Source organism: Xenopus laevis, chromosome 3L (genome assembly GCF_017654675.1).
Source record: "Xenopus laevis strain J_2021 chromosome 3L, Xenopus_laevis_v10.1, whole genome shotgun sequence".
Taxonomy (NCBI): domain Eukaryota; kingdom Metazoa; phylum Chordata; class Amphibia; order Anura; family Pipidae; genus Xenopus; species Xenopus laevis.
In genome coordinates, this window is record NC_054375.1 from 88,390,442 (window position 1) to 88,401,485 (window position 11,044).

The window sequence follows — 11,044 nt, forward strand, 5'->3', positions numbered from 1 at the left end:
CCACCCCCTATAATTGTAACTTTTAAATAAATTAAAGAAACAAATTATTTGTAAAGTAAAAATTGAATGTTTGCTTATTTTGCTTTTTAGTCTTTGATTTTGTTTTTAGAATTTTTCTTTTGTATGAGAAGCATATAGGTCTTCTGCTTTGGATGATTTGTACATTAATTTTTTGAGTGATTAACATTTTCCATACTTTTGGTGACGCCTTCTTCCCCTTTTTTTAATCACAGGCAAAGATGAAGAGTTTCCAATGAAACCACTGGGCCAGATTCCACCAGAGCCTCTACCTACAGCTCTAAATCATGTTGTGAATGGACAAAGTACAACCAACAGGCTTCCCTCTCAAGTTAAATCAGATAAGGTACCTTCACCCAGTAAACTGTTGCAAAACTCCACAAGCATTGAAAGACGGAGAAAGAACTCCATGGAGAAAGCTAATTTAAAAATGGCAAAGAAAGGACAGGCTGATTCCCATTCAGAACAAAACAAAGTGGATATTGAATACAGGAAATATTCAGATTATTCTTTAAACCAGAAGGATAATAAATTAAATAACCATGCTGCAGCTAACAAGAATTCAAATGCAACACCAAATACATCAAAGGGTATTGCACCTTTGTGGAAGATGCCTTCAGAACCCAAAAATAAGGATCTCTTAAAAATAGCTGAGGGAAAGGGTAAACCACCAGATTACAATGCTGCAAATCATTCAGAATCTCAAGCTGCGATTGTCAAGCACACAAGTAGGCATTTAGATGTGGAAGGTAAAAGAGGGTCCAATGCATCTCAGTACGATAATGTTCCTGGAGGGGACGATAGTGACAATACTAATGAAAAAAGATATAGCGCTGATTCCTTTACCCAGAGAAACACTGTTTACTCAACAAGTACTGTATCACGGAATCCCTCAAAAGGATCCAGTCCATCAAGAATATCTGAAAATTCTGGAATTGTATTCATACAGCACTCTCCATCACGCTCAGCACACTTACAGGATCCAGATGATGTATTTAGCATAAAACAGCCACCACCATCATACAGCAACCCACCTCTTTACACTGAAAATTCAGTGAGTAAACCTAATAGTGAACAATATTCACCAATAAACTTGGTGAGCCCTTCAAGAAGATCTTATGGACAAAGCTTTGATTTGCCTCCTGATAAAATGCCTGTAAATCCCACTGCAAGGCAATACAATGTCACATCTCCTTCTCACAGAATAGAAGTCTTACCTGCTGATGAAAGCGCAACTCTGCATTTAAGTAGTTATAACCAAAAATTAAACACCAAATATATTTTACCACCAGTGGATTATCATATGGACCATACATTCTTTCCTGATACCGCATTTGGAACAATTGGGCAGCCATTAAATAGAGAGGTCTCTCAAAGTTACTTATCCAGTTTGCAAAAGTCCCCAAATTTTCCACCCTCAACAGGTCAGCACTATAATTTCTCTTCTGTTTCTGCTAATAGTCCAGTGAGACTAAGGACTTCTCCTCGTACTAATAGAGAACCTCCTCCACAATATCTACATTCAAATTCTGGAGCTACGCCTCTTAGAAATCCACGTGATGGTATTATAATGCATGAATCTGTGATGCTGTGAAAAACAGCTCATTGTATGCTTTAGTGAATCCAAAAAATAGACTATAACACATAGTTGGCCTTAACTTGTCAAGGCGGCTTAATATGTTGTACATGTTATAGCTCTTCTGTTTGAAAAATGTCATTATCATTAGTGAAAAGTAGACTTCAAACACACACCAGGTCCCTTATAGAAGTGCTTTAATAAACAGAGAGCATGTGCAACTTAAAAGATTTAGGTTTGCTTTTATGAATTTCTATTTATTGTGTAAGTCAATCAGTCGGTTTTAAACTGACCATAATTCGATATTTTTTCCATCCAGTTTAAATTGTACTGTCGTTTTTCATGCTTCATTTCCACCCCATTCCCAGAAAAGACATTTATTATTGGTATGTATTCAGTCTTTATAATAAAAAAAAAAATGTCTCATAAAAGCCGTAGGTTTCATGATCCACAAATAGCAGCACCTCCTCTCTGACAGTTTGGGACAGTGAGAAGTTGCAGTTCACAACACTGAGAAAAAAAAATAGGAAATCTGCCTACTTTCTTACTGCAGCCGATTTTAGCAATATTAAATGAGACCATTTAGAAGGCAAGCAATATCCGCAGTGGAGCTGTCCATTATTTACAGGACTTGCATGTATTGACAAGTTGCCATCTTTCACATTATAAAATATTGTTATTTCCATTCTTTGAAATGAAAGCAATAAGACTCTTTGTTTCACTTTGCATTGGTGGCACAGTCCATATGATAGAACACATACATAAGGTAACAAATTGTGATATATCAAAGTAGCCTGTAACGGAGTGCAAATATGTGATTGATCCCACCTGATGTTTTTAGCTTGCATAAAGTGCTTTGACTTTAGTACTGCTTTTAGCAAACTTTCCAGTTTCCAGCCTATTTATTGATCACAAGCTAATGCAGTGTCTAGGGATGGCCACATTTGTAAAATGCATTTTTGTACATAGTTGGCAGCTTTCTTTTCTCTGATTTTGAAAGCAATGCGCCAGCTGTGAGATGTGGGTGTTGAGTGAATCCCATGCAAAAATCAAAGGTTTTGCAGTAATGTACATCAAATAGAAAAATCTAAGATGAAGGAACAATTTACAGAAGATAAAACTTATCACTAATGGTTTGTCTGTTTTTGGATTATTCTATGTTAACTATATGTCCTGCCACTAAAATCCCAGGGCTGGCTGGCTAAATGTGTTGATATGTTAATAGAGGCCATTATATATGCATTTGATCATTAAGAAAGAACAGTCCATGCAAGTTTCAGACACTGGTATGTTTAAACATTGGAAGATGGCATAGCTTTTAAACCAGTTATAGCAGCCCTTACGCTATCCCCCTTTAATAGTTTGCATAGTAATTAAATATGAATGTAGACTGAGGTCTCTGTAGTGATGTTGTTTCTAGTCATTTAGTCAAAGATGTTCTACTATTACGTGTATTGACTGAATGCTAGAACCTTGTTATGCAGGAAATGCTCCTGTAGAGGCCTTGTTCAGATTGGTGAGGTGGGAGCTTTCCTGGCAGTATGGGGGTGACGGTTAAAAATAACTAATATAATGTGTCTTGTACCAAAATCAATCAAAAGATTTCATTTTTTTGGAACTCTCTATCCCCCCCCCCGCCTCATTGCCAACTTCTATTCTGCTTTGGTTTCAATCTTCATGCAACTTCTGTATTGATTCCAGCTCCCCCATTCAGTAATCATGTACTCTCCTGTAGCAGCATGTACCTTTCACAGTGTGCCTTGGCTTCTAATGGCTTAATGTCTGCTGTTTTATCATTACTCCATGACACCTTTTATGAACCAATGCATTGTACTGCAATGACACTAATGGTTAAGAGAAGGCAAATCCATTTCAACTGTCTGCTTTATTCCCAAGAACCAGTTTGAGTGGGTTTTTAACAAGTTGTGATTGACACTTATTTTTTTCTTCTTAAACAGCTCTAAAGTAGGAGTATAATTTTAGTCATTTCGGCTTACACACACACACATACTCTGCAGCATTACACACCAAGGTAGCACGACACAATAGTAGTTCTTCCAGGAAGAACAAAGTACTGTAGTATACCTACATGCAAGAGTCCATTTTTCTTTACAAGTCACCATTTTGCTTGCTCTGCAATACAAGTACGTTTGCAGATACATGCAAAGTAGCTAGTTTTACTGTAGCAATGTGTTGTATATGATTTGCATAGTGTATATGTATTTGTAATAATGAGATCTGCTCAATGCAGCTTATGTATAGCTAAACACTACACTGTAACAAATAATGGGATCCATATTGTTCTACTTGTTGGTTTTGTGTGTTGTTGCTTATTTCAGCCAGTTTAGAGATACCCAGTGTACATAAAATAAAATATGACTGTGTAAATCCCCATGTAATGATCACAGTTCTGTAATTCTTTATTAAGCTGTATAATAAACTATATCATATGCAGCAAATGCTGCTTGAAACATGTTTAGTAATGGTAAATATTGTAGATTTAATGTATAAAATATATACATACTATTTTCATATGTCATCAGCTACAGTTTTATAACTGTTTTTTTTTATGTGACTTTTTTAACATGTAAAATTAACATTATTAAATGAATGGCTGTGCCTCTTTTCTTTCAGAACATTTTTGATCGTTTTGAAAAGCTGTTAAAATGTTATTTTCAGCACAGCTTTAAGTTGATGACTGACTAGCAGTTTTTAATGGCTGTATTGAATGGCAGCTTATGCTCACTTACTATTCTTATTGCTTAGTGCCAGTAGCCCTGTGGGACTTGAGAGAACCTGATCACCCCAAAACAGAATTCCTCCTCAAGCTTTAAAATAAAGAATAGTGTAATATGGTTTATTTGAATATTATGCATTATTGTGATCCGATCCAATTTAGTTGGTTTGGGCTATGACCTGGAAGAAACATTAAAAAGAGATGGTACACAAAAGGTAAGTTGGGCTGCAGATAAAGCACTTTCTAAAAGAAGAATGAAATTGTAATTGTTAGGCACCCCTAGTGACTATAATCACTATTCTGTAACCCCAAGCCAGCTCTGGGCCATATATTAGATTATTATTTTGGAGTGGTAGAAAGTCAGTGGGAACTAAGGGCACCCAGCAGCCCTATTTAAGCTGGGGTCCATTCAAAGGTTTGTGTTCCCTTCTAGTATAACCCTATAGCTTTTTTTTTTTTTTTTTAATTCATTCTCAAATCAGTCAAATAAATTCATACGGATATTTACATTTGAGTAAACCCAAAAAGGCTTTGATAAAAAATACTATTTAGTTAAAATTGATTGATGTAAAATTTGTGTAGCCAAAAAAAGTTGGCACCTTTGCCTTCATATTTCTAATAAACCAGTTCTGCCAGAAAGTTGTTAAAAATAACATCACTATGGTATTAACATATGAATTCCGTTTATTTGCAATGGAACAACACAAAAAAAAAAAACTGGAACAATTTTACACTCTTATTCTACACAGGAATCCTAAATTGACAAAATAATGACACTTTTTAGTGAAATTGTGAGTAACAATTTGGATTCGTAAGCAGGTGATTCGTCTTTTATTTAGTAAGTAAACACATTTGTGATGAGATGCAGGTGCCTGCAATATAAGAAGCACACATTCAACCAGTTTGAATTGACGTAAGTTGTCTCTCGTTATGCTGTACTGTGTCTGTATGCACTACACTGAATATGGAGAGAAGAAAGAAAAGCAGAGAACTGGAGGTGAGTTACACAATTAAAAAGAAAAAGCACAGACAATCTCAAGGCTAAAAGTCCATCTCCAGAGACCTTACTGTTCCTCTATGCATGCAGTGTTATCAAGAATATTGAGAGCCACGGCACTGTAGAAACGACTGAAAGATCGCAGAGGTTTGTTTGAATTCTGGTGAGAAAGCCTTGATCAACTGCCAGCCAGGAGTTCACCACAACATACTTGAACAAGCCAAAAGATTGTCCAGTGGCAAAAAAAGGAAAATAGAGCTTGTTGGTAAAACACAGCATCTATTTGTTTAAAAGGGAAACAATCCGGTAAAAGGGGTTGTCCACCTTTGAGATAACTTTTAGTATGATGTATAGAGTGATATTCTGAGACAATTTGCAATTGGATTTCATTTTTTTATTATTTTTAGTTTTTAAATTATTTAGCTTTTTATTCAGCAGCTCTTCAATTTGCATCTTAAGCAATCTGGTAACTAGGGTCCAAATTACCCTAGCAACAGTGCATTGATTTGAATAAGAGACAGGAGAGAGTCTGAATAGAAGGATCCGTAATAAAAAAGTAATAATAATATATTATTGGCCATTCTATAACATAATAAAAGCCACCTTAAAGGGGAACCACCCCTTTAAGAAAACAACACTATCTCTACTGAAGATATTTGCTGATGTGTTGGGACTGATTTGCCACCACTTTAACTGGTTGCCTCAAAGGAAAACTATACTCTTGAATTGTTCAGGTATCCATAAAAATATTACATTACATAATGCAATACAATAACAGCTCATATGTTATACTTTATATATATATATATATATATATATATATATATATATATATATATATATATATATATATATATATATATATACCAGTCTCATGGGTGTCCGCACTCTTTTCTCCTGTTTTGCTGAGGTGCACGATCAAAAGTTGTAATGTATGTGATAAAGGGTCAGCACACTCATTTGTAGATCAATCAAACGTGATTTTATTCAACACAGCATTGTGTCCAACGTTTCGGTCCCACCTTGATAAAGGTCCCCAAGTGGGACCGAAACGTTGGACACAATGCTGTGTTGAATAAAATCACGTTTGATTGATCTACAAATGAGTGTGCTGACCCTTTATCACATATATATATATATATATATATATATATATATATATACATATATATATATATCCATTTTCTTAACACTTTTCTAGAAATATCTACCATTGGGTAATCCTAAATAGAAAACTGCCATTTTAAATACTAAGGACTGCCCCCTGGCTCAAACAATTAACTATACTCACACGCGAACTAAGAGCACACATAAATGCTAGGCCAATTAATGGACAGGGTTTTATTTCCATACCACTTCCTGGTACAGCTGAATTATTTTGTGTCAAGTGATCTCTGAAGGAGCACACGGACCATCACAGAATGGTGGCTCAATCAATGTCAGATGTAAAAGGGCAATATTTACTGATCTGTATATGCCACTATGGTAAGATTCTTTAATAGGTCACTTATTATGATATCAATTATCTGTATTCGTTATGAAGGTATTTTAAGTATGTGCATGGCATGAAATCAGGAGCACGGCATAATGGGGTACAGTATTAAACCCAGTTTCGAAAATTTGGTCTCACAGTTCATGGGTCTTCCAGCCAGACAATGAGCCAAAAGCTATGGACTATTTTGAAGTGGCCAGCAAAAAGTCTTGTAGAGAGAGAGAGAGCTGAAAGCTGCATTTGGGTGAAGCACTCCTTCTCCTACAGCCATGTTGTCAGTAGAGAGAGGTAAAAATCGCATCTATAGTTATAGGAAGCCCTTTGTTTATTTTCTGTTGACGTTTTTTAATAGATCTGAAAGGATAGAAGGTTTGAATGTAATAACCTTTTTAATCTTTGTAGTGAAATGAGGGATTGTAGGAACATACTCATTTTACATAAGATCAATGTATTTTTAGTGTTTGAGAGTAAATTTAGGGGCAGATTTATTGAGGTTTGAGTTGTGTTTTCAAAGAAACGAGTTTTTGAGGTTATTTTTGAGTCAAAAATAGATTGGTTAAAAAAAATCTGAAAATACACCATCTAAAACCTGTCAAGGTCATGTAGCAGTCAATGGCACAGGTCCCTTAAACTATTTAAAGATATTAAAGGAACAGTTTAGTGTCAACATAAAAACTGGGTAAATAAAATAAAAAATAATTCTATCATCGTTAGTTACACAAAAATGTATCTATAAAGACTGAAGGCTAATAGAACAGAACTTTGGTTTTCAGCTCTCGAACTCTGAGTCAGTCAGCTACTTGAAGCGGGGCCACATGAGACACAACAGTGAGTTTGCAATTGATCCTCAACGTTCAAAAGCAAACAGTTATGACCCATGTGCCCCCCCCTAAAGTCACTGATTGGTTACTGCTTGATAACCAATGAATGGAAACCAACCAGAACTACAAAGCAGGAAGTAATGTTCTGGCTATTATGTTAGACATTCAGTTATTTCAGCCTTTATACATTACATTTTTGACTAACAATATTAGAAATATTTTTTTATTTTACACATACAATCTATTTAATCAGTTTTTATTTTTACCCCAAACAATTCCTTTAAGCTTCTTGATGTTTGAGCTTTCAAGCGAAACCCTCAATCAATTCAAGTTTTTTCTCTCGGAAAATTTGATTAATTTTAGTTTTTGGCTTGTTAACCCCAAACTCGCTGATTCCAGTTTTTCCCATTCAATTTTTTTCTTAAATTAGAAACCATTTGAGTTGTGAGTTCATTCAAGGTCTAAAAAAACTCTAAAATTCGACCTTTGATAAATAACCCCATAAAAGTGTAAATGTGCCAATATATTTGGCTACAATGACATATCTGCAATGAATATGGTTGTGGGCCAGCGATCTTAGAGTTAGTGGATATTTATCTGAGAAACATGTAAAAGAGGTACTGATGGTGGACAACTGGTGTCTGACAAGCTAGCTCAACCTACAATATAAATAAGTGAGGTGCAAAGGGGTCAGATAAGTAAAAGCTCTGGGGCAAATTCACTAACGAACGCTGGCGTAGTTTCGCTAGTGTTACTTCGCAACCTTACGCCAGGCGAATCTTCGCTAGCGACGAAACTACGCAAATTCACTAACTTGCGCAGTGTAGTGAACGCTACCTTTTACGCTAGACTTCCTTCGCCACCTCAGACCTGGCGAAGCGCAATAGAGTAGATAGGGATTGTTTCAAAAAAAGTCAAAAATTTTTCTAAGTCCCAAAAAACGCTGGCGTGTTTTCTACATGATGGCTGATAGGCTGAAAAAGATCAAAAATTTTTTGGGGCTTCCCTTCCTCCCCCCTACATTTTCTGACTCATGGCAACTTACCTAGACAGTGGGCACATGTGTAGGGCAAAATAAAATTTTTATTTTCAGATTTGAAGGTTTTCTAGGCATTTGTAGTGCAGATACGTGTTCCTCCATTGAAATTTGAATTTCGCGCCGTATGCAAATTAGCCTTTGCTAGCGCAACTTCGCTTTATATAGCGAAACAACGCTAGCGCAACTCCGCAACCTTACGCTACCCCTGTGCGCAACTTCGGATTTTAGTGAATTTGCGAAGCGCTGGCGAAACTACGCCTGGCGAAGTTGCGCCTGGCGCAACTTCGCATCTTAGTGAATTTGCCCCTCTGTCTCTCTAAATAGCAGGTATGGCAAATTTTAAACAGGTGACCATAGAGGCAATTTAAAGTCCTATGATTTGTACAAAAGCACACTATGGTGTTGTTGCTGGCAACACAAAGCATTAAAATAAATTTGAGGAGAGAGGCACTTGGTATATATGCCTTTCATACTGGAATCTGTATATAGTTCTGAGTAGGTGAGATGCTCCAGTTTAGCTTTCCCTTTAACATGCAAATTTGGCTCAACTTATTTTATTATATTCCCACTTCCTCAGGGGCATAATACAGTGTATCAGAATATGTCATCAATCTGGCCAAAGTAGGGTGCAAGGTTCTGTTTTAATGGTGTTCTACAATGACTACATTGTCCTTTCCCCAAACTGTTTTTCGTTACCTGCATTTCTCACATTGCAGCACTGAAATTTTAGCCTAGATTTAAATATAAACTGTTGACAGTTGAGTTCTTGCCAGCTTCCTCTTAGATATGCCCTGCATACATGACCATAAAGGCTTGCTGTGAATGTTGAGTTTATATACACAAAGTATAATATGATGGGTTAAAAACAATTAGTTTGGAGGCAAAGAGATTCAGGTTTGTGCTGGTAGAGGTGTCGGGTTGCTCAAAACTATGTAGTATATTATGGAAACCACAAAAAAAACTTTAAACAATATCTTCTATTTTCCTTTTTGCAGCAATATTTAATTCTTTTTTTTCAAGCAAGCTCTTGCTGAAAATATAGTAGGTATGAATTAGAAGTAACCCTTATATGGTTAAAAAAAAAAAGCTATCTGGATTTACAGAGCTGGTGAACTTTGGAACAATGTAAAACCCCCAGAGAACATCACCCATATCATTTTATACCTAGGATTCATCGCAGACGGCAAACAAAGGCTTTCTCCTTTCCAATTTGAGTAAAATTAATCACCATGTCTAAGCTTTTGACCTTGTTAGCATGTCCGTGGATTTTTGTTTTTTTTACCGAAGCCAAAGAAAATATGCAAACTGTCAAATATGTATTGTTTAGGAATCTTAGAAGCTAAAGCTAGTGATATGCTCAAATATACTTCTAAAAGATGTATGAAATACCCATTGACATTGTTTTTCTACGGAACTGGATGAGAACAAGGAAAAAAACAGCCTTGTATTAAAACAATAACATTATTACAAGTCTCAAGCCTGTCTTTTAAAGGGAAAGTTCAGCTTTTTTTTTTTTTTTATCTCCAAAATGTATCTTATTGCTATTACATCAGGAGTTCAGCAGTAATTTACACTTACGAGGATGGAGAAAAATATTGACGTCTTTTTTTTTTTTTTCCAATGTAGAAAAATAAGCACCCTCTTGTGTGAGTTTTTTTTATAGTAGACATACTATGGGGGTCCAATTCTAACCAGGGCACGATCTGCAAGAGTCTATGGGGCAAATTCACTAACCTGCGGAGTTGCGCTAGCGCAGGCTTCACCACACTTCGCCAGGGCGCCACTAATTCACTAAAATCCAAAGTTGCGATCAGGGAGGTGAATGGTAGGGAAGTTGCGCTAGCGTCAATTCATCAAGGAAAGCAAAATTACGCTAGCTGCCTAATTTGCATATGGTTCCAAGTTAAAGTACAATGGACGTATATGTAGCAGCAAATACATTACACTACACAAGCCTGGGAAAGCTTCATAAAATAAAATAGAGTTGTTATTTTGCCCTATACATGTGCCCACTGTATAGTTTAGGTGCCATATGTTAGGAAATGTAGGGGGGAAGGAGGGTACCCCCAAAAAAATTTACGATCTTTTTCAACCTATCACCCTTAAAAAAAGGAAAAGACGCCAGCGATTTTTGGGACTTAGAAAAAATGTCAACTTTTTTTGAAGCAAGCCCTATCTACTCTATTGCACTTTGCAATGGTCTGAGGTGGCGAAGGCAAGTCTGGCGCAAGAGATAACGTTCAGTAAAATGTGCAAGTCCGTGAATTAGCGTAGTTACGTCCCATCGCCATAGCGCAACTTCACCTGGTGTAAGGGTGCGAAGTAGCGCTAGAGTAGGTCCACATCGCAAGTGAATTTACGCCA

The 11,044-nt window shown here is 36.3% G+C and overlaps 1 protein-coding gene across 2 annotated transcripts in view; it reads left to right on the forward strand.

Moving 5' to 3' along the window:
• usp6nl.L (USP6 N-terminal like L homeolog) overlaps nucleotides 1-4,061 on the forward strand; it is an 83,092-nt gene extending 79,031 nt beyond the window's left edge. Inside the window, exon 15 of one of the 2 annotated variants that reach the window (XM_041585276.1) lies at nucleotides 234-4,061. In XM_041585276.1, the coding sequence (XP_041441210.1) occupies nucleotides 234-1,612 (1,379 nt within the window). In that variant the 3' untranslated portion in view covers nucleotides 1,613-4,061. 2 annotated transcript variants of the gene reach the window in all.
• The last annotated feature ends 6,983 nt before the right edge of the window (nucleotides 4,062-11,044 follow it).